General features: G+C 39.5%; 1 protein-coding gene and 1 long non-coding RNA gene across 2 annotated transcripts in view; one reads left to right on the top strand and one right to left on the bottom strand.

The window, feature by feature from the left end:
* The window catches only part of tshz1 (teashirt zinc finger homeobox 1), a 34,889-nt gene extending 28,424 nt beyond the window's left edge, over positions 1-6,465 (top strand). Inside the window, exon 3 of the mRNA XM_084131987.1 lies at positions 1,834-6,465. Coding sequence (XP_083988113.1) covers positions 1,834-5,231 — 3,398 coding nt within the window. The 3' untranslated portion in view covers positions 5,232-6,465. The remainder of the gene's footprint in view (positions 1-1,833) is intronic.
* Positions 1-24,544, bottom strand: part of LOC311094136 — a 683,555-nt gene that overhangs the window by 409,946 nt on the left and 249,065 nt on the right. The window lies entirely within an intron of this gene.

The following is a 24,544-nucleotide window of genomic DNA, read 5'->3' as shown; positions in this document are numbered from 1 at the left end:
AAATAAGCATTTTCTAGTGTGTTGCGTAGGCAACATTTTTCAGTATCCTCTTTTTACCTTTAGAAATAAATGTGCACTTAGCAGTTATACGCAGAGCAAAAATAGCTGTGTTTTCACAAATAAGCATGAATGTGTATTTCTGAAACATGCACTCGTGGCCCGATGCTGTTTTCACTAAAATCAATGCATTAACTGGTTCTTATCAATTCCTTTTGGTCAAAATATCGACAAGGGAGAAAGACATCAATGCCAATGTTTAGAGGCCAGGGTGGCCAATAAAGTACAAATAAACATAAATATATGACACTATTTACTTTTCCTAAAATGATAGTTCACCCAAAAATTACAAGTCTTTCACAATTTACTCAACCTCATGTTGTTTCAAACCTATGTGACTTACACGCAATGATTTTGACAAGCAAATATTTTGAAGAATGATTCAACTGTTGTTGTCCAAATAATGAAAGCCAGTGGGCTCCAAAACAAAGCTGGACCACTTTGACTTTCATTGCATGGGAAAAAAAAAATAGAGGCATTTTCAAAATCATCTGTTGTGTTCTGCAACAACGTCATACAGATTTGGAGCAACATGTAGATGCTTTTTAAAGAATTTATTTTTGGATGAATTATCTCTTAGATGCACATTTCAAGCAGTTATTTAGGCATTATATTTTGCTTCATTACCTACAACATAAATTGGACTCAAAATTGCTCTAATTAAACACTTATTTTTAATATTTAACATTTGCAAACAAAAAATCTTGACAAAATTGAAACTAACACAAAAACTAATCCTGCTAATCACCCAAGCAGACATGGTTATCAGTCAATGCTAAAATATACTGAAATATAATATATTTATCACTAGAAGGAAGGTGCACTAAAGATGGTTATGTATCCTCTTGTCTTTTATTTCACTCTCTCTTTTTCCCCTGTGGCTGCACACACTTTTGACTCCCTGAGAGTTAGTACAGCATGGACCATGACAACATGACATGCCATTTCCACTTGCATTTTAGCATGACTCGCTGCGAGAACTTCCATCGCCTCTGCCAACAGCATTGAGGCAAGCTGCACCCCGCGCTGCATCCCTGGCAATAACTTAGACGCAATCTCACACTCAGAGGAGTCTAGCTTGGCTAGTGCATTAGAGAACTGGATCAATGTCACACACAGTCTGTGCCCTCTAACTACAGGGGAAAGGAGGACAAGAAAGACAAGAGAGAGTAGTCTAAATGGGGTTAATATTTAAGAATGAAATTTTTGTAAACAAAGGGGTTGGGGTAATTTTGTAGTATTGGATGTAAATGGGTGTCTTTTTTTACAATTTGAAATTATATATTTTGCTTTCATTACAATATTCATAATAGAGTACAGGTTTTTTTTCCATGATATTACCTTGTTTCTTTTCAGTATGTTATTCTGTTTTAAAGATTTGTTTTTTTTTCTAGATACCTAATTTTTTCTTTAGAGGACTCTCCTCTGCCCTCTTTACCCTTGCTGAGCTGTTACACAGGATAGCTTTGTTAGTCTCAGCAGTGAAGGGGGCTATCTATCATAGTCAAGATATGGATGTTTGCCATTTTATAATTGCAAACCTGCGTCCTCTGCCAGGACTATTGACAAAAAAAATCTCTTTAAGTTCATCATGTAAGCATGCACACACACACGTGCACATGCAATGATACATTTTCCCACACCTATTTCATTTGAAGCAACTAAAATATAAAAGTGAATTTACTTATTCAACAATCCATGTTAAAGATGCACATTTGGGGGCTCTTGACTCATCATCTCTCCCCCCCCCCCCCCCCCCCCCTTTTGTTTTCTCAGCCTATGTGCCGGAAGACGAGCTTAAGGCAGCTAAGATCGATGAGGAGCACCTGCAGGACGACGGGCTCTCCTTAGACGGTCAGGACGCAGAGTACCTGTGCAATGAAGAAGATGATGGGCGTGAACAGCTAAGCTACCAGAATTCTCCACTCAGCAATGGCACCAACCCAGATGCCGGGTACGCCTCGCCCCTCAGCGACACCAGTGATCACCTGGCTGACTTCAAAAGCACCTCCTCCAAAGAGGGCCAGGATAAAGAGGAGGTTGAAGACTTGGAGACAGATGCCGGACTATCATTGCAGGACAGCCTGGCGCAGATGAAAGCCGTCTATGCAAACCTGATTTCAGATGCTTCCTGGTCGAGTATTACAAAGGACATTATGAAAAGCAAGCAGGTTAGTGCTAGTAGCACTAATAGTACCCCAAGCAGCCACAAGGGGAACAACAGCATTGTGAACAGCCATGCAAGTAATATTACAAGCAGCGGAGCTAGCAGCAGCAGCAATGCTAGTGCTAGCACAAAGACAAATGTGACGCCGAGCAGCAATTCTACAAAAGCCACCACATTAAACAATGCCAACAATGGAAACATCAATGGTGCTAACAGTGGGGGTGTTGCATATGACTGGCATCAAGCAGCACTTGCTAAAACCTTACAGCATACACCCTACCACCTCATGCCTGAACCAAGTCTCTTCAGCACAGTGCAGCTGTACCGGCAAAACAATAAGCTGTACGGGCCTGTGTTTACGGGTGCCAGCAAGTTCAGATGCAAGGACTGTAGTGCAGCCTACGACACGCTTGTAGGTCTCACGGTGCACATGAATGAAACAGGCCATTACCGTGATGATAACAAGGACAAAGAGGAGGACAGGGGCAAGAAATGGTCCAAGCCACGGAAGCGATCCTTAATGGAGATGGAGGGCAAAGAAGATGCTCAGAAAGTTCTGAAATGCATGTATTGTGGCCACTCATTTGAATCCCTACAGGACTTGAGTGTCCACATGATCAAAACTAAACATTACCAGAAAGTGCCTCTCAAAGAACCAATGCCAGCTCTTGCCTCAAAGCTGGTCCACTCCACCAAAAAGAGAGCGTTCCAAGACCTGTTGTCTCCTTGCTCACCTGAGTCAATCTCCAGCACCCCTGGCATTCCATTGGCAGAGACTGCGCCCACCAAAGATCAGAAGATTTCCAACCCATATGTCACAGCTAATAACCGTTATGGCTACCAGAACGGTGCAAGTTATACCTGGCAGTTTGAGGCCCGAAAAGCTCAAATTCTTAAGTGTATGGAGTGCGGGAGTTCCCATGACACCTTGCAACAGTTGACAGCCCATATGATGGTGACTGGACATTTTCTCAAAGTCACAAACTCCGCCTCTAAAAAAGGAAAACAATTGGTGTTTGACCCTGTGGTGGAAGAGAAAATCCAATCCATTCCTCTTCCACCCACAACAACACGTCTACCAGCTCCCACTATCAAGTCCCAACCTGATTCACCAATACACCCATCCACCACGGATGAAAGAAAGGAGCTGGAAGAGGACAAATGGGAGGAACCTGAGGAGAAAAAAATCAAGCAAGAGAAAGAGGATCCTGTTGAGAAGGTGGAAAAAACAGAAAAACACAGCCATTACAAATATCTAAGAGAAGAGGATCTTGAAGAGTCTCCTAAAGGTGGACTAGATATTCTCAAGTCATTAGAAAATACAGTCTCCAGTGCAATCAGTAAGGCTCAGACCGGTACGCCCACTTGGGGTGGATATCCCAGCATTCATGCCGCTTACCAGCTCCAAGGGTCTTTGAAATCATCTATACCCGCTGTCCAGAGTGTCCAGATTCAACCAACATTCAATGCCAGCAGCTTGAAATCTTTGACCTCTGACTCCAGCACTCTAATCCATTCTCCAAGCAGCCCATCACCACCTCCAAACCATAAAAGCAACGTCCTAGCAATGGAAGAGTTAGTGGAGAAAGTAACAGGAAAAATCCCTTCAAAGAAAGACCGGGATGAAAAATCAATTGAACGTGTTTCCAAACATCTCACTGCTGAATTACCCTCTCCGGTCCTCAAAGACCGAAAGGACCTGCCAAGATCAGAGGACCTGTCAAGATCAGGTGACCTTAGCAAGCCAACAAAGAATGGAATGGTAGATAAAGACCTAGACCACGTTCTGGTTCGGGAAGGAGAATACAAGGAAAGCCATGCAGATAATCTTGTAAAGAACGGAACGGATGTCCTCAAAACACAAGTCAGCAATGGTTGCGATAATTTAGGAATCATCACTGACCACTCACCAGAACAGCCTTTAGTCAACCCTCTTAGTGCATTGCAGTCTATCATGAACACTCATTTGGGTAAGGCCTCCAAAACGGTCAGTCCACTCCTGGACCCACTAGCAATGCTGTACAAGATCAGCAACAACATGATGGAAAAGCCCATGTACAATCCAGCTCAGGTCAAGCAAGTCGAGTCCATCAACAGATATTATGACAATAATGATGATCAACCCATGGACTTGACGAAGTCCAAAAGTGGCAATGGGCCCACAAACAATTGTTCATCCACTGTTATCAGCAACAGCAGCATCACAAACAGCACCCGACCCATCTTGTCAACGTTGACTGAATCAGTCTCATCTCCTCTTCGGGAGAATGCTCTAATGGACATCTCTGACATGGTGAAGAACCTCACGGGTCGCCTGACGCCAAAGTCGTCAACCCCTTCCTCTATATCCGAAAAGTCAGATGCAGATGGCTGTGCTTTTGAGGATGGGCTGGAGGATCTTTCACCCATTCAGAAGAGAAAAGGCAGGCAATCAAACTGGAACCCTCAGCATCTGTTGATTCTTCAGGCTCAGTTTGCGTCCAGCCTTCGAGAAACCCCTGATGGAAAGTACATCATTACAGACCTAGGTCCTCAGGAGCGTGTACATATTTGTAAGTTTACAGGTCTCTCCATGACCACCATCTCCCACTGGTTGGCAAACGTCAAGTACCAACTCAGGCGGACAGGTGGAACCAAGTTTCTGAAGAACATAGACTCAGGCCAGCCACTGTTCCTATGTAGTGACTGTGCCTCCCAGTTCAGAACTCCCTCCGCATACATTAACCACTTAGAGTCCCACTTGGGCTTTAGCTTGAAAGACCTCTCAAAATTATCAATAGACCTCATAAGAGACCAGCAAGCAGTCACAAAAATGATCACAGACAAGACATTCAGTGCCCTTGGCTTAACTGAGGAGGACTCTAATTCCATATTTCAGTGCAAACTGTGCAATAGGACTTTTGTCAGCAAGCACGCAGTGAAACTGCACCTCAGCAAAACGCACGGAAAGTCACCGGAGGACCATCTGATCTTTGTTACTGAGCTGGAAAAGTTAGAAAAAGCCTAAGGAAAGCAGGCTGGTGGCAGTGAAGTGACTGGATTGAGAATCATTGCACTACATCACTGTACTGCACTGCGCCTGAACTGAGCCTTCAAAATCAGTCCAAATTCTGTCGTGAAACTGCCTGATTGGACCATGGTCTATTTTGTTTTTTCCCCTCGTTTTTCAGTCTCTTGATTTCTATCTCTTGCTTTGTACTGTATTTATCTGATATGTGTCGGTTATGTGCATGTTTTTTTTAACTTTATTTTATCTCTGAGTGACTTCATATTCAAACAGAATTTACAATTTGTACTCTGTTGAATTGGGAATGAAACAAACATGGTATCCATGGGCATGGTCTAAAACAAAATGGCAAAAGAACTTCTGAATAGAATGAGTCGCGTTGTACACTTACTATACATTAAAAAAGACTGACTTCATTAAAGCACTCTGTGGTGTTGAATGTTATGAGAATATGTATAAAATGAGACAGAGCTATTTTGTTAATTTGAGCTCAGATTTTCAGATATTGGCTTGACATAAATCAAACTGCAACCCTTTGAAGTGAAAACAATGAATTGTAGATTTTGTTGAGTCTTCTAAACCTTGAAGGATATTGAAGATTTTGTCAGGCTGCCTATGATTATAAACTTTGGTTTTTCAAAGGCATTTCTTTGTTTTTAATAATCTTTTTTTTTTTTTCTTTTTTTTTTTTGTTAAGTATCATTTTATACAGTAGCAATTTGAAACGTATGCTTTGGTACCACTATTTCTCTTTCTATGGTTTCGCTTTGGTTTCAACCTGTAAAGACTTAATTGAAATCTTATATACAGCACATATATTTAAATGATCAGCGAAGATGTGTAAATTTCCATCATCATATCTTGCCAATTGCCGCAGCTCAACATTGTTTGTATGGTGTGCATTCTTTTATATTGTCATTTTATATATAGTAAACAAAAAGGAAATAATATGTACAGAGATGTATATGCAGTATATGTGCTGTAGAACCACGATTCATCCTTTAGTTGAACTAAGTTCTCTGATGTGGTAAATATGAATTGACTGAAGGAGTTGCATCGCTGTTGATGCATGGTGTATAAGAGGGAACCAAGCAATGCAAAACATGAAATACAGTACATTTCAATGTTTTATCATGCCATTGTGAAAAGTCCCATCAATTCCCTTAATTAAAAAAGAAAAAAAATGTTTTTGTCCCTTAATTGTAAAATAAAAACTGAAGCATTTCTTGATTAATGTTGTTCTCCATTTGGTCATTCGTGTGTTTTTCTCTTTTCCTAAAATCAGCAATTAACTTGTGAATGAAGTCCACTTTGGGGACTTTTTTTTTAGCTTTCTTCAGAGTTGAAATATTCTGAAGTTCATTGTCCGTGTTTGCTTTTGTTATTCTTTGAATGCAGCACCTTTTCTGTGCTGTATGTAAATGAGAGATGTTTCCAGACACAAAACCTGCCAGTAAACAGGAAACTCTCACTGGAGCCAAAATGGGCAAAGAACTTGTGGATTTAACGCTTTTCCCGTAAAGCCTGTATATCTGGCTTCTCAGGACTGATTCTGTAGCATTGATCCAGCTCTTCCTCTCTTTTTTCCCCCAGAGGATCTTAGTGCAGTCCCTGTACGTATTCTATGTAAATTATAGCAATCATGACAACTGCGACATTGTGAGTACCTGCAGAGCGGCGTGAAACATCGGCAGATAGACACAGTTTAAGCAGATTTGCATTTTTTCCTGTTCACACAAGCACTCTCCAAGCATTTCACGGGGTTTTCAGACTTAGAAATAAATGCCCAATTTCTAGTGGGAATCAAAGATTTACTCTTTTCAGCTCAATTACTGAGTGATTATACGTGTGGACACAGGGGGCTTGAGGGGAAACGAAACAAGAAGGGGAAAGGACTGAAATATGCAGTGTTTGCACAATAATCTCAATCTCCATTTGAAGCCGCTTTGGGGAGTTGCAGTATCAAACCCCTTGTTAGTTGCCCTATTTGAGAGTATCCTCTCACTCAAATTGGCATGTTTTGATTTCCCAGTAGTCCCATACTGAATATTCTGAGCCTCCATCTGCTAGTTTTGCTTTCCTCAATTACTGTAATTCGTTTTCACTTTTATTCGGAATGCAGCATATCTGTGCAAACTATCAGAAATATTAAGCCATATAAATCCAAGAGTATCCTACTACTTTTGTATAAATAGTCAAATTTGTCATCCAGACAAATTATTTTTACACATTAAGGAAGCAGGTTTAGGCATTGAGTATGTTCTGGAGTAGATTTAAAACTATTCATTTATTCAAGTCATGGTTTTGGCATAACTTTTCCACATCTTGAAATATCCTCAATATAATAGTCTGAAAGCATTATTGTTATTGAAATCAAACCTTTTGAGTATGGAGCAGATTTAAGTGTATTATAAAATTAAGCCTTCCATTTCCTTCCACATCTGGGGTCCTGACGCACATGAAGATAAAAGGGTTGTGCCAGGACTCTCTCAAAGAATTGACTTGCTACCTACAGTATGCGCAGATTTCACGTTATGAGAAACAAAAAGTTTCAAAGCGTACATTTGTGTCTTAAAGCTCCAGCTGAATTAAAGTGCAAACACAAAGGTGAGACAATGTTGAAGACATAAGGTTTTGAATGCCCTGCAACTTTGTGTGCAAGAAGTGGCAAACATTTTTTTCATGTTTTATCTGTTTGTACATGTTGCTGGCAAGTACTTTCTTTCTATGAATCATGATAGCAGTACATTTCTGTTTGTGAAAGAATGCATTTGGAATTAAATTCTTGAGTCCATTGACAAAGGTGATTATTGATTAATAAACAAAAATGATTGATTAATCAAACAAATATGTTGTTTTTAGACGTCAAAACAGATCTCCACTTTCATTTGCGCTGTCACCAGTCTAAAATACTAAGATGTTTCATATCGAAACAGGACGAAGGGTTGAAGGAGAACAGAATTTTGAAAGTTTTTGCACGTCAAACATCAGTGTCATCACTGATGCAACTCGTCACTGTGAATTCATCAGCTTAACCTTGTCTCATGTTTTGTTATTTCACTTCAAACAAACAGGAAATAAATAATCTCAGTCTGTTTCTTTCTCACAGACAGACGGTGAAGCATAAATATGATGCCACACAAAAGAATTCATTGATAGTGGGACAATGACGAATTTTAACTGGTTACAATTTGTCGTTTTCAAAAGGCAAAGCGGCGAGACATCAAGGTAATTTAAACGTTCCCTATCAAAATTGCACACTTTCTCCTGAAAGGAATAAGATTGAAAATAATGAAATCTGGAAAATGACACATTTGGTCTGTGAATGACAGTATTTTTGAATATAAAATGGAAAAAGAAACCTTTCAACCAAGCCAACATTCATCCTAATGGACAGTTTGTTTGGCCAAAAACATTCATGGGTATCTTTAAAAAAAAAGGCATCATTTACTCACCATGTCTTTCCAAATCCATATGACATTCAGTCTCTCTAGAAAAAAAAGGAGATATTTAGTAGAATGCTGGTGCTTTTTGTACTTTTTGGTCACTGTCACCATTCATTTTAAAACCCTAACTGCTAAACGGCTTCTTTTGTCTTCTACAGATGAAACATGAAACAGACGACATGAGAGTGAATAAATGACGACAGAATTTTCATTATTGCGTTCACCTTCACCCCAAAGCCTGGCTTCCTTGAGTCAAATACACAACTTTAAAAACACATGCAGTTTGAAATGCACCAACAGTGACACCTTAAAGTGTTCCTCCATCAATTTTAAACGTTTTAAGCCTTTAAAAACTCATTTGACACCCTGTGCGCTGACTATTTCCAGACTGAATTTGTTATTCTTAAGCTGTCCGCAATGAGGCCTGTGTTCCTGTCAAACGACAGCTGTCAAACTACAAGGCAGAATGTGTAAAATTGAATCACAGTTGAACACTGTAGAAAACAAAGGGCTGTCAGATAAATGCACATGGCAGAATAAATTGTGAGCCCGTTTGATTGGCAGCTCTAGGACAAAACGTACATTTCCGAGAATAAATATGGCTGGAAAACTTTGAGTCCCATCAGGTGATGGACTGCGGGATCATTGCATTAAGACTTATTTGATGCTTCCTTCCCAACGGATGTGTGAAGTGTTGGGGAGACGGCATCACAAATGGTTGTGTTCCTGTCAAAAGTGAGCCGTGTTTGGAGATGGAACGTCCTGCTTATTCATCTGCGTGTGGATAGCGGCCTGAAGAATGGAGATGTGACAAAATCGCTTCTTTATAGAATAATGACGGCTGACACGGGGCCTAATGGATGCAGTGTTTTTAATCTCTGTGAAGGCTCAGCCCGGTGATGGACTCGGCTGCCAGGCCTACAGGTGTGCTGTGACAGCCTGTCTATTCTACTGCTCATCACTCACGCAGAGCAAAGACGACCAGCTACATTTCAGCCCAATCCGCTCAGTCGCTGTATTGAATTCGAATGCAAAGTGGTGAGGGGTGGCACCGTAATCCAAGCCGAAACCCGCCCACAAGTTCTCTGGCTTCTTTATGTAGAGGTTAAGAGAGTCAAGTCCAATGTTGCACAGGATACGTCAAGTTGGGTATGATGGGAAGAAGAATAAGTTCAGCTTATTCAGACAAACACTTTCTACACATGCAAACTGTAGATAAAACACTGGATACCTGAGAAAAGACATTTAGATAAAATTTAGATAATTTCATTAAGGCCTCTTTTACACTGCAGGTCTTGATGCCCAATTCTTATTTGTTGACTATCCGGGTTTTTTTTTTGACCAGCTTGCATCTTCTTTTAAAAGTGACCCCTATCCAATATCTGCATTTACACTATAAGCATAGCAAAACAAACAAAGGTAGACGTACTGACCCGATAAGCTTAGGCCGAAAAGGAAGTAAAAACCACACTATTTGCAATGGACGCCGACCAGCTTTCCACACCATCTTTAAAGGTCAGCACAACATTGGGTTGAGTCTTCGTCCTCCATTGGGCTGTTTAAAAGAGTCATGTCATTTGCCACTATCTCTTTTTCAATCACGTACGACTCAGATTGACAGGGGAATATCCGATCTGTCCGATCTTACATGGCAGATACAAATGCATGTATCCGATTCATATCAGATTTATTTCCACATATGAATGAGGCCTGAAACAGATCTGAGAATATCGGAATCCATGTGCTTTTTTCCTGCTTACACATTCGTGGGTCATATCCAGAGGTGTAAAGAGTACCTGAAAACCATACTTGAGTAAAAGTACAGTTACCTTACAGCAAAAATGACTCATTTACAAGTTACAAGTCATCAATTCCAATGCGACTTGAGTAAAATTCTTGGTATCTGATTTTAACAGTACTTTGCCCTTTGTCACCGGTTCTGTTCATGATTTTTATGGACAGAAGTTCTAGGTGCAGCCAGGGGCCGGAGGGTGTCCGGTTTGGGGACCACACGATTTCGTCTCTGCTTTTTTGCGGATGATGTTGTCATGTTGGCCTCATCAGACCAGGACCTTCAGCGTGCACTGGGACGGTTTGCAACCGAGTGTGAAACTGCTGGAATGAGAATCAGCACCTCCAAGTCCGAGGCCAAGGTTCTCAGTCGGAAAAGGGTGGCTTGCTCGCTTCAGGTTGGTGGAGAGTTCCTGCCTCAAGTGGAGGAGTTCAAGGATCTTGGGGTCTTGTTCACGAGTGAGGGAAGGATGGAACGGGAGATTGACAGACGGATCGGTGCAGCTTCTGCAGTAATGCGGTCGATGTACCGGTCTGTCGTGGTGAAGAAGGAGCTGAGCCGCAAGGCGAAGCTCTCGATTTACCGGTCGATCTACGTTCCTACTCTCACCTATGGTCATTAGCTCTGGGTCATGACCGAAAGGACAAGATCCCGGATACAGGCGGCCGAAATGAGCTTTCTCTGCAGGGTGGCTGGGCGATCCCTTAGAGAAAGGGTGAGGAGCTCGGTCACTCGGGAGGAGCTCAGAGTAGAGCCGCTGCTCCTCCACATCGAGAGGAGTCAGCTGAGGTGGCTCGGGCATCTGTTCTGGATGCCTCCTGGACGTGCGTCCCACCGGGAGGAGACCCCGGGGAAGACCTAGGACACCTAAAAGACATGCCAGTGAAAATAAGAAACAATTGATTTGTAATATGAGAAATCATGTTTATTTTCTAAAATCAAAATAAAACCGAACACCTAAATATTAATATATTAAATTATAAATAAAGGTTAACACAACAGACTCTTAAATGTCTACAAACTCTGAAGTCTCAGTTAAGCTCAAGTGCACAACAAGGCCATAAGTAAACCAATATCCTTCAATCAAATATTCCTTCATCAATATAGTGGATAAATAAAATAATGTTAAGTAAAATGAACTAGTCAAAGTCTACTTGCACTGGATGTGCTGGTTTCGGCCTCATCACCGGCTGCAGTCATGACCTCATCTCCTAAATCAAACACCTGCGATTCAGCAACTACCTGGTAACGTACTCGCACTTACGTAAAGTAGCCTTGTTGACAAGTTTGGGTGAATAAAGGCAAAATGCACAAGATATAGTACCTCCAATGCCCTTGGATGGCTACATTGCTTCTTTATAGCAGAAACAAACTGCTGCAGAAAAAGTTAGGTGCCATGCAAAATCTAATGTGTAATTGCATTACTCATCACAAATGTATTGGAGTAAAAAGTACATTTACTTCTTCAAAAATGTAGTCAAGTAGAGAGTAAAAGTTGCCAACATATTTGATACTCAGTAAAACTACAAAGTAGCCAAAAAGATACTTAAGTACAGTAATGAATTACATTTACTTCAATACTTTACACCACTGGTCATATCCAATCTGTGCCAGATGCGAGGAATTGTAAATACAGCCATAGTCTGGGTTGCATAGTTCTATGTAAAAACAGTATACAATAATTTAGCTTTTTTTTCACATTTGTCAAGTGGCCCTTGTCCCCTTCATCACTTTTATTACTTTTACATAGGATAAATGCATATACTTCTATGTGTGTTTTTGTTTTTCAATTATTTCTCAATGTTCAGAGTAAGAAAATGCTGTTCAAATTCTGTTTTCCTACGCCTTTATTGTTGAAAAAGTTGGTAATTTGATTGATTTTAAGCAGATTTTTAAAGGGGAACTGAAATAAAATATAATTCGATAACATGTTGGTTATTTAAATTGTAAACAAATTAATTCAAAAATAATATTAAAAACAAAACATATATGAAGTTTTTCCCAATACTGAAATTTACATTTGTTGTTATCAGAGCGCAGCCGTGTTCGATGACGTCACTGGCATGGTACCACTGTAGGCTATAACGTTATGTCAGGCTACTCTACTGCTACTCTGACTGAACTGACTGTTTTTGACTGTACAATTTTTTTCAACCGTACAAGTTAACACTAAAAACAGCATTTAAGTAAGAAATTGAATCATCAAATGAAATAATAAAACTGCATATTCTTCACTGTATGAATGAAACGTATACTGATTCTTATGTAGACTGCTGTCACTTTAAGAACTACAGTAATGCAGGGATCTAGAATATACTGATACACATAGAACCTTGTGTTTTTGACACTTTAAATGCAATAAGACAATAAAGAGAATTTAGTTTAGTGCACGCGCTGTGACAGCTGGCTAGCAGTGCATTGTGTTTAGGTGTGTGCGCAACAGTGCGCTAGTCAAATTTAAACTGGCAAGGCGCGCCACCGCGTCTCTCATACACAGTTTGAAAGCGGCTGAAATCACAGTAACATATCTTGCACTGATATTGCTTATATTGGATAGCATCCTCGATGTCGGAGGTGTTATATTCGCTTGTTGGACAGATCACAATTTTTTAATTCTTTTATTTTTACAATGCAGTAAGACCCCCCTCTTGATCTGTTATGATCTTGATATGCCATTTTGCTGGAGCTGTCAAGGTAGCCTACCATACCAGTGACGTCACAGACCGTTGAACCTCAAGATGGCTGCGCCCTAGTAACAAAACAACAAACTAACATCACTGTTTTCCCCCTTTGTAACTACTTCAGCAGTTTTAAGTGTCCTACCACAAATAACAATGATAATAACACATCTGTTATATCACCTTTACTTCCTATTTCGTTTCAGTTCCCCTTTAAATAGTTAATTTGAATATCTCATTGGTGTTACATGGTTTAATGTTTGTGTGAAAGATTTTCATTTAAAGGGATGGTTCGGAGTAATTTCAACCTAGGGTCCTTTGCACCATGACTTCGAGCTTATGCTGCGTTCACACCATATCATAACCGCAATTACAAGATGGCAACCTGTGACGTTCTACCCGGAGCTCGGATTTATGCATTTCTATGTCAACAGTATCAACGCTGAAGTGAACCTGCAGCAGTCAGGTGGTACAAGTAAGAGCTCTGTACGTTGTTTACGTTCATTATTATTATAATGTTATGTGTTTTGAGACATGAAGTAGTTTAACACCGTCTTTCATCTTGTGACACTTTGCAGACTCTGCTGTGTGCGTTCATGTGTTTTGGAGGAGGCTTTCTTTGGAGCCACTCCGAAATTATTGCTAGCCACTCCGAAATTGCCTCCGAATTTAGAAGCGGGGTCAGCACTGCTTTTTACCTGGGGTTATGTTGGCCCCGCTTTTGCAGTGTTAACCCCGTATTGTGGTCCCAAATTTGTACAGTATGCAATGATGCAGTGTTATGTTAAAGCTAGACGCTTAGCTTTGGACTACCAATAGGGTGCCTCGTATTCACATGCTTTGGACAGTCACAGAAACACAGCACATAAACACAGTAAATTCAGCGTTTGAAAGGAAAAATGGCAAATGCTGACAGAAAACACACAATCTGAGTGAAGAAGAGACCGTTTCATTCTTACATTTATAGTCCGAAGTATCCATTCAGTATAAACGCGATAGTTCAGTCGGCAATACGAGGATGCGCAATGCTAGAGCTTTTACGTAAACAGGTCTCGTGCTGCGTTCATCCAATCAGTGGCACGGCAAATATGCAAATAAGAATGTTAATCCAGGGTTTAGGAATGTACCATGTTAAATGTCAGTTTATGAATACCTAGGATTAATTGTTAACCCAGGGTAAATTATGAGCAGTGTGAAACGTGCAGCAAGATAACCCAGGATTCAGTTTACCCGGGGTTTAGAATGACCCAGGATTAACTATTTCAGGTGTGAAAAGCCCTCATGAAGAATGTTTTCATTCTTTCTTTCAAAAGTTTTGAAAATTTATGACCTACTGCTAAGATGTCTATATGCAGCTGGAAGTGATTTTTTGCCATTCACTCAACAGTGAATGATTGAATTTTGAATCTTTGCTAGACTGTTTGTGAGACACAAGCTTCTGCAAATGTTGCGGTGGGATTTGTATGCAATTTCAGATTAAATTGATGTAGGGAAAAGTCAGCAAGTGAGTGAGAAAAAGAAGGCAGGGAACGAGAAAGATCTGTGTGAATTAATGAGCACAAATATGCTTCCGTGCCATTATTCGTTGGTGAAAAATGTGTATTCTTACTCCCTGACGGCCCGAGCAGCTGAGAGAAAGTAACTGACTTTGTTGTTGCATTTCTGTGATTGTGTTTTGAGATTCAGCTGAGTTTCCTCTCAAAGGCTTTAGAGTGGCTGAACGCATTTGTTTATCTTTGCACTGTACAGATACAGAAAGTGTAAAGTGTTTCTTCTCTTTACTTTACTACACAGTATTCATCAACAACAAATGAAAGACAAATGACAGATGGGTACTACTATTTCTGAAATGACTTGTCATGTTTGCACCTTTGATTTAGTAAAATGAACTGCACAACAAATATATCTACTACGTTTTCAATGTGCAAAGGTACTTTCCAACTGCACAAAATCAGCATATTAGACAGGAGTAATGGCTGCTGAAAATTCAGCTTTACCATCACAGGATAAAATTACATTTTCAAATATATTAAAAATAGAAAAAAGTTTATTTAAACTGTAAAATTTGACTATATTTTTTACTGTATTTTGCTTACCGGCCCCAAACTTTTAAATGGTTGTGGTCTATTTGTCTTTCTCTAAACAGCCATTTTGAATTAACTCGATTTGGGTGACAGCATTAAGCAGATCAATTTACACTAAATACAATAAAATAAAATAAATCATTATAAATATTTGTTTATTAGGTGCACTGAATTGTTTAAACAAACTAATTCACTAGAATGAAATGAATCGTGAATATAGGTTGACATCTAGAGTTCCCTCTCATTTCTAAGCTAATTGTTAGAAAAATTAGCTTGTTGCTGGAAAAGCTTTGACATAAAGTTAGTAGTGGTTACTTTTAGTTAGTTAGGCTATTGTCCAAATTCAGCTGTTAGCTACTTTGGCCAAATCAGAATGTGTGAAAATTGTAAACTGTAACTTAACCAACTGTGGCTAGTGGCTACACACAAAAAAACAAACAAAAAAAAACCACACACCCAGATTTTAATTCCTGAACAAATGGGATAACCTTTCACAGGTGAGAATGTGTTGGTTTGTGTTTTTATATGTAACGTTATAAACTCAATATTACATGTTTTAAAACTATGGTAATGTTTAAATGTTGTGTTATCTCTAACAACTTTTTCTTGTTGTATTTTATATGGCAAAATCATATGAGGAAGGAAGTCTATTGCACAGATATCCTGTATGTACATGCATCTAAGGTTGCAAGACGCATCAACTTGCTCTCGAATGTTAAAGGTACAGTATAGCATTTTTCGCCACTAGGGGTCGCTAATCTATTTACAATAACAAAGGCGTAGATTGATGACGCAACATTTGCTAAGAATTATGGATCTTGTCGTCAACGTCAAGCCGACCGATCTAATAATGTTTATGGATGACTGAATACATCGATGTTTTTATCATGACTGTGATATAAAGCAGTTCGGGATTGCTAAGAGACAGCTATCAGCTCCAAACGCGATGCGAGTCCCGCGGATATAAAAGGAATATGGACATTTCATTCTACCGAACTACACGCAGAATTACTACTCACAGGTCAGTTTATTAGACAAATTAAACTTGTGAGGTAACGCAGCGCTGTTTCACTTGGTCTAACATTACACTAGCACACTAAACTGCATTTCAATGTGTTGAAATGTATGTGTTAGTCTGTCTGTATGAAACTAGCAGTAAACTAGATCAACATTAGAATAATATACAGATCATATTCTGACATTTTATCATTGATGAACTATAAAACATTGATTAGTTTTATGTAAATGTGCTCACCTGTTTAATAAAGTACATGTAGGAGCAGTCGAAGTCTCGGACGTGGAGCTCTCGTTTATATACTGTCTATGGGAGCTCTAGGCATCTCGAAAACACTGCGCTGATATTGATTCTCGTTTTAGTTCTCCTTTTTTTATCCAAAGTCTGCTTGCCATGGTCCATAATGTTTGAACGAAACAACAACAGCGTGCAGATAGACATTGCGAACTACAAAGTTGTCCGCGTCAGTCGCTTTGGTTACTATCAGACGGCTCTGGTTCATAGCTCTGGTTGCCATGGCAGCACGAGCGGAAACCAGGGACAACACGGATATGACGCCATTGGCGGCGACAAAACGGAAATAAAGAAACGGGACGTTTCTCGAATTAAATTACAAATTTCTTCTGGTTTGAAAGTTGTTGGAGACAGTCGGGATAATGTAAGTACACAACAAAAAAAAAAATATAACATAGATATAGTGATTTTTGCTATTTTTAAAGCAGAAAAATTACATATTGTGCCTTTAACAGACTCACCGGCTTTGACCGTTCCAGAACTCATGTGAGTGACAGGTTGTCCTGCCATTGACGGAATTTTCTGTCATTTATGACACAACTCTTCCCCGATGGAATTTTCCACTAATCCATGTTTTTCCTGTTATACCGTAGGGGGGCGCTAGTACGCATCTTCTGAAAGAGTACAGCATTTCTGGTTCAAAACACAGGCGAAGAAGAAGCAGAATCAAGTGATGGCACTATGGCAGCATTGGTTATGCTCATGAGAGCTTGCCTGATCATCAAAATTCAACGTTACCGAATGAAATGTCAAACCCAGGGAGAGGTATAGGACTGTAAAGCGTTCTACTCCATCTAGGTTTTGATTATCTGAATCCGATCCAGACGTATCCTTTGACACAAACACGATTTTCTCAGCTTTTTGTTCAAAATATAGATTTTTTAATTTAAACTTACCTACATTCAACTGTTGATAAAATACTACTGCATGAACTAGAATCAAATGTTTTTGTTTGTTTTGTTTAAAAGCAGATGCTCTGTGTTCTTTCTTTTGATGTATTGTTTGTTCAGAGATTCATACAACAAAAGAGTCGGGTCATGAGAGTTTTGTGAAAATTATCAAAAATGCAGGTGCTGGCCGATTATGAAGGCACATAAAATAAAAAAATATGAATGATAATGATGTGCATGGATAAATCATTTTTAAGTACTGCGATATTCCATTTAAAAATAAGAAGAATTGTCAATTTTGATTTCATGGTGACTTAAAGGTAGGGTATGGGATTTGCAAAACGGCCGGCAGATTTTGAAAATACACAACTCAAATGGTCCTACCTTCTTTCCTCTAACGCTGGCCCTGACTCCACCCATTCATATGGGGGGAGGGGGGTATGGTAGGACCGTTTGATTGACGAACTTACTGTGTCCAGTGATTCTAGGTGGTCTTGGAAATGATTGGCTGGAGTTTTTCGAGTCCTGCCCGTTCCACAGATGATTAAATTGCTTAATTTTCATTTCAGTGCTTCTAACTCAGTGGCTGTCAGTGATAAGTAAGTAAGTGTAAGTGTAAGGAATAGGATTTCAAGTGATTTTGAAAAAATGGACAAAAAAGAGAATCACATACCCCACCTTTAAAAAATAGTCCTGTATAGAGTCCAGTCTTTTTTTTTTTGACAAAATCCAGAAAAGTTTACACATGTCCTGCCTTAAAAGATGTCCAGTGTGTCCCCCACCCTTGCAAGTCAGACACTCAAAACTGTGTTCCACACCATCCACCTTCCCACCTTTACAAACAACGTGAGCATGTCCACCCCATCGCCAGCTTAACCTGACACGCGTCTGTGCTGTGTTTTTTTTCCCACCTGCTTTTTCTGGTTTGGTTTGGTTTTGTTTTGTTTTAATCAGATGGAGGGTCTCTACTGACGATGTCACGTCTGGGTTCACACACATGCACACTCAGAAGGACAGTGGGCTGTCCGGTGTAGCATCATTAGCTCAGCGGAGACGTGGCGGCTCTGACACATGTCGAGCGGCGTGCAGCCAACCCACGGACGAGCACGAGTCGCTCCTGCATAATTTGAAGGTAACGCCACATTTCTGTGCAGGCATGCTGTCAGTGGTCCACGGAGAACAGGGGACACTGGGGTGTGGGGGGGGGAGGCAAGGAGAGACAGAGAGGGGAAGAAATGTATCCAGAGAGCTGTAGTGGTCTTCCTTATTTTTGCTTCTCCTTCTGGAAAAAACCTGTGTGCTTCTTCTTCTAACACGGCTTGAACATAGTTCACAATCTGACAAGTCAGAGTTTCGAATGTCAACCACAGCTGATTCTTTTCTTTCTTCCCTTATTTTTTATAAACTGACAATGTTTTCAAATATGCTACTTTTTTAAATGCCACTCTAAATGAGAAATCCTAAAGTTGGGGTTAATGGGAACCATGAAAGCCTATAATGCCATGTTAATAAAAAGCTAACCATTAGCATTCCCAATCATCTTTACAGCGCTTGCTCGGTAAGCGATTTGAAGTCATCCATCTTTGCTCAGTTCTGCTGCCAGGTTGTTGTCACCTGAGCTAAAAAAGTGACATCATGACAGTGCTGATTGGCTGATGCCACCACAAAAAAATACGCACAGTTCCAAGTGCTTCTCTAGCAGCTATCCTGAGTTATGACATTAAAGGCTCTCCAAAAAACAAACGTCTATTTCACACTGTTATGAGCTCTCTGAAAATAAATGGGACACTGGTAAAACATTAATGATATGAGGGTTTTTCAAACAAGGGCCGGAAGAGAGTTCTCAGGGTTCCGTGGAAAGTTTGTAGTTACCTGGGCTATTTTTCTCTGCCAACTAAATAGTGAAGAGTTAAAAAAAATAAAAAATAAAAATAAAATTTGAATTCCCTGAATGAATGACTCAATGTCTCACTCATAAAAACAGCCAATTGTTTAATTCCTGGAAGATCAGTTGCTGAATTCGGAACTGCGTAAATTAGTGATTTACTGACTCTCACTTGTTTTGTTTTTTTAATGACTCAATGTTTTGAATGAATGGAATGAATATCTGATGACTCATTCATAGAAAATGTCACTTGTTGCCACCTACTGGTGTAAAATGCAGAATGAGTCACTGTAAAATACCCACCATTATATCAACACTGTTGGACCAAACATCAGCACTTTTAGAACAGCAACATTTTATAATATATTTAGTGTATATTTTAATTAAAAGTAGGTATGATACAGATGTTGTGATAGTCTTTTTTTTTTTTTATTGTGATGTATATCCAATGAAACAGCTTCTCAAACAAGACATGATTTTGTTAATCGAGAATTGATTAAATCGTTGTGGTTTGCTATTGCTGTGATCTCATGTGAGTGACAGGTTGTACAGCATTTTTCATCAGAATACATGTGAAATTATGAATGGCCATCAATGGGGAAAGATGTTTTTTTTGCTGACAGCGCTTACGAAAAATAAGTATCCTTCATTCTTCATTCATAAGTTTACTGAGTCTGACTGGAAAGTTCATTTTATTAAGTATACTTAAGTAAAATTCAAGTGTATTTTTAAGTATACTTTATGTAGTAAGCATACTAATATCTATGTACTAGAAGTATACTTCTAAGTGCACTGTTTTAATACTACTTGGGACTAACTTGGTCCACTTTTTAGTGTGTAAAAGTATACTTTAAATATAACAGTAGTAAACTGAGTACACAACTAGTTTACAACTAAGTTTTTCGTTTGTACTGCAACTAAACTAAGTGAACTTAAAGGTATACTGATAGTTTACTAGTCAAATACTTATAGGACATTTTTTAAAGTACACTTTGAAGTATACACTCAGTAAACTACTTGTTTTATACTTGTGAGTTTTCTTTAAGTGAACATCTTATTTTTAGTTTAAAAGAAGTATACTAATAATAGCACATTTGAATAAACTTATTTTTCATAAGGGAGGTTTAGTTACGATATCTACCAGAAGGGGCTAACAGAGTGAAGCTAACCAACAAAACCTTGACCCCCTGGTGGAAGCTCAGTGAGAACTGAGGCAGAAAAGCAACCACTCCGGTGCACGATTGGGACCCATCATGAGTGATCCATAATTCTATTACCGACAATCAAACTCAATTGTACTTGAGTCATGTCTTCGCAAGAAACCAGAGTCCTGCTTTTACGAACAGTACATTACCTTTCAAGTTGCATCTATGCACAATCGATCAAAGGTCAAAGATACTATTCCTGTTTTCCAGCTCAGTGCTAATATATGCAGCTGTACTGCTCTGTAGGTATTTCACAGGCCTCATCCATCAGTCCATCCATGCATTATGCATATCAGAGGTCATATTGGCGACTGCCTCCCCTGCAGAGGCGTTAATCCTTATCTTAGCTGTAATAACAAGATTAGGCAGGCCGAGGGGCTTATTGGGGCAGCTGGGGGTCCTGCTCTGACCGCAGTGGGGTTGACAAGGCCGAACCGATGGGGAAATCCTGCATATTGGGCCAACGGAGCTCATTGATTACTTTAACTTACTAAATTGGCCCGGGGTTGTGTTTGACGCAGTGTATGGAGTCCATCTGTTAAACGGTAGTTAGCTTCACAGGGAATGGGCTAATGTCACGCTAGTGGTGCTGAGTGGAATTTACTTGGACAAGCTGGGATAGAAGTGATGCTTTAGGCAGCTCACATCAGCTCGGGATAGTCATAAAGGTTTATGGTGCCTAAGATAATTCTCCTCCGTGGATGTTCAATGTCGCCAGCTATGTTTTTCAGTATCCTATTAATTTGAACTCCATTATATGGGCAAAAGAATGTGGACAATCGAAGACTACGCCCGTGTGTGCTTGTTGAACGTTTCATTTTAAAATCATGGGAATTAATTTCTCTTTGCTGCGATAACGGCTTTAAGGGAAGGATTTGCACTAAATTTTGGACCATGGCTGAGAGTATTTTCTCTCGTTAAAAACACAAAGAAGCATCAGTAAATATTAAACCAAGTGGCATTTATTTTAAAGAATTATAGCACATTCAACCCTACTGGACACATTTTGATAGTACATGATAAAAATGATTCCACATATTTTCTTGGTTCATTTGGGAACATTTTATAAAAAAAAAAAAAAAATGTTTTGACCCCACCCAAAAAAATATTTTTGTTCTAAGGCAACGTTGCGCAACAATGGTAAAGAATCATAGAGAAAATTATTAATTCACATATCATAAGATAATGCTAATACAAAATCACAAATCTTATTTAACTATATGTAGAGCTTATATTCTGCACTAATACATGTGATAATATGTGATAACGTTTGTCACATTGTTAGCAGACATCCTTGGAAAGTACCCCTTATTGCACAGTGAGGCAAGGAACATGCATAATAATAATAATAATAAAAACTTTATAAAACCTGACAAAAGGCATCTCTACACCTTCTTACTCACACCTATTTTTATGTACTGTACATTTCATGTAATTTTAAGCAAATAATCTTACCTTCTTCTCACACCATTTGCTCCTGTGACCATGTTTTAGAAAAGAAAGTCCTGCTTTCAAATGGTCCTTGATAGTGGACTGTTCTTTGATACTTTTTTGACCATTGTAATTGGTTGCAATCATTTAAAGAAACACGTACTGAACATGGAGCTTAAGAAAACTTTATGTTGCCTTAGGGCAACGCTGTGATTTAGAGGGTTAAATCAAAACAGTTCATAAAAAGAAGCTTTTGACCAGTGAAGACATATTCCCATATGCCAGTAGGCTAATTTTGTGAAGCAAAAACGTGAAGTGCATAAACGAAGTCCGATACATGACACATACCTGAGCCTGTTCTTTTTAGCGAATCACAAACATTGAGCGACCAATGAAGTCTTGATTCCTGAGCGAAAGAGGCTTATGAGCTGGTTCTTTCTAGTGAATTGCAAACCTTGATTGCTGATGCCACTTGTTTTGATATGTGTATCTAATGCAACGTGACATAAGTGTATTTTTGCATGCATATGAACCTTTTTTTAATTTCTGGCTATGGAATCGCCCTCTTCCCCCTCCACAGAGTCATCCATGTGCTGTGCTTTGAGAGTTCTTCCCGGCGTTCCCCATTAGGCCTTCATGAACGGAGCATCGCTCAGTGCCATGATGGCCTTATTCACACTCAGGTATGCCCGGCATGTACTTGAGATTCATAAACATTTTCACCGTTAGCAATTTTTATTCCTCAAAAGCACACGTCCCATAACTGTCACAGACAGATGCTTGCTTGGAATGATGTATGAATGCTCTGGATGACATGGCTGGCTGCTTTGAGCGGCAATGTTTAGAGTCTATTAATTTTACAGTGCTGTTTGGAATTATCCATCTGTTTAAAGGTTAACTGCCTTCTTGCTTGTGAAGAGTACATTTCTCACACACACTCAAGCTTAACACACGTAAGAACATTACCATCATCGCAAGTTTTACCGCAGTACACCGTGCACGTCAAGCAGCAAAGCCCATTAAAGGGGTATCGGGCCTGCGCGTCTCTCTCCGCTACTTTAACGGGCCTGCTCGGGTGTATACTTCTGTATGAGATGTATTATCTGGCAAACAATCCACTTAATGCCCAAAGTGAAGTGAAGAGGCGTTTTTACAAGTCTGTAGATGAGCTTCGCTTCCATGGACGCTGTCCGTACTCTGATTTAGCACGCTAGCCTGCCACTTGACTGTCAGTCGGCCAGAGTAATCTCTCCCCGTCAGCTGCCAGCCAGGGTGAAGTTCATCTTTGCAATAACGTTAAATGCACTGGCGCTTCATCCTTCATGAATATGAATGGCTATATAAATAGGAAAGTTGAAGAGCAGATAGATCGGGTGGCTGTCACTTCAAACTTCCTAATCATCTCCGCTAAAAGCATGCCTTGCCAAGCTAGACGAGTCAGTGGGACTTGACACAAACCTTGGGAAGTAGCGTTGTTTTGGTTTGTTTTTTTATCACGCAACCTATCAAATGTATCTCCCTCACGAGATTCTCATGGGACAGACGTATCAGCTGCAACACGCTATGGCGGCCGATTACAAGACGTGTCTTATCTTTGATTTTTTCAGCATGTGGTCTCCTGAGGGTTTGCACCTACTGTGAAGCACATAACGATTCCTAATTCATTGTAACTCAAAATAATAATTGTTGAAGCTTACTGTGTGTAGAAAAATGAGGAGAAATGCATATAAATAATTATTCAGGCACATCAGCAGAGTTAGCTAGTATGTCATCTTTAAAGGAACAGTTCACCCAAATATGATAACTCTGTCATCATTTATTCACCCTCATGTCGTTCCAAACCTGTATGACTTTCTGTGGAACCCAAAAAGTGCTATTTTTATCTAATTGCATCAAGCCAAATCATAGTTTTGTGTGTGAATCAAATTTAAAGTCAAAGTTACAGTAAGTCTGTAAATCTTTGAGTCAGTGAGTTGTACTCGATTCATTAACAAATCATTCAGACAGTTTTTTGTGAACTCAGTCAACTGATTTATTGGAAAGACTCATTTGAGAGCCAGTGTGGATGTCAAGATTTTCAGGTTATAATAAATTTCATCAAACAAAGCTACTGTATGGCTTCAGAAGACTTGGTTTGAATACAATACATGAGTCATATTGATCACTTTTATATCGATCGCATGAGTCATACTGACGGTGCCATCTATTCTATTCTAACCCTTATCTCCATAGTGAAATCTTAGTTGGCCAGACAGTGATTCACAGTTTGTGAATCGTTAAAATATTGTGACACCATGAGCGCAGACTTTGTGGTGTACACCATGAGTTTTTAAAAACTTAGCTATTAATGAATAGTCCTCAAAACTGGCTGTTGAAATAGTATTCTTATTTGAAAGCAGTTTTAGATACGTCACAGCTTAGCAAGCGGATGGTGTTTTTGTGACCTTTTTGAAGATTTTTGAAACCTTCAGTCCATGTTCATTTTTCTAAAAGGACAATAACTGTAATGATAGAGATAAGATATAGATATAAATAAACATTCTAAATTGAGTCCACACCACAACTATAATGACAATGGCACAGAGGAACGGTA

The sequence above is a fragment of the Abramis brama genome (genome assembly GCF_963993115.1).
Source record: "Abramis brama genome assembly, chromosome: 12".
Classification (NCBI taxonomy): Eukaryota; Metazoa; Chordata; class Actinopteri; order Cypriniformes; family Leuciscidae; genus Abramis; species Abramis brama.
The sequence above is the reverse complement of the archived record's forward strand: the minus strand, read 5'-3'. Positions and strand labels throughout refer to the sequence as shown.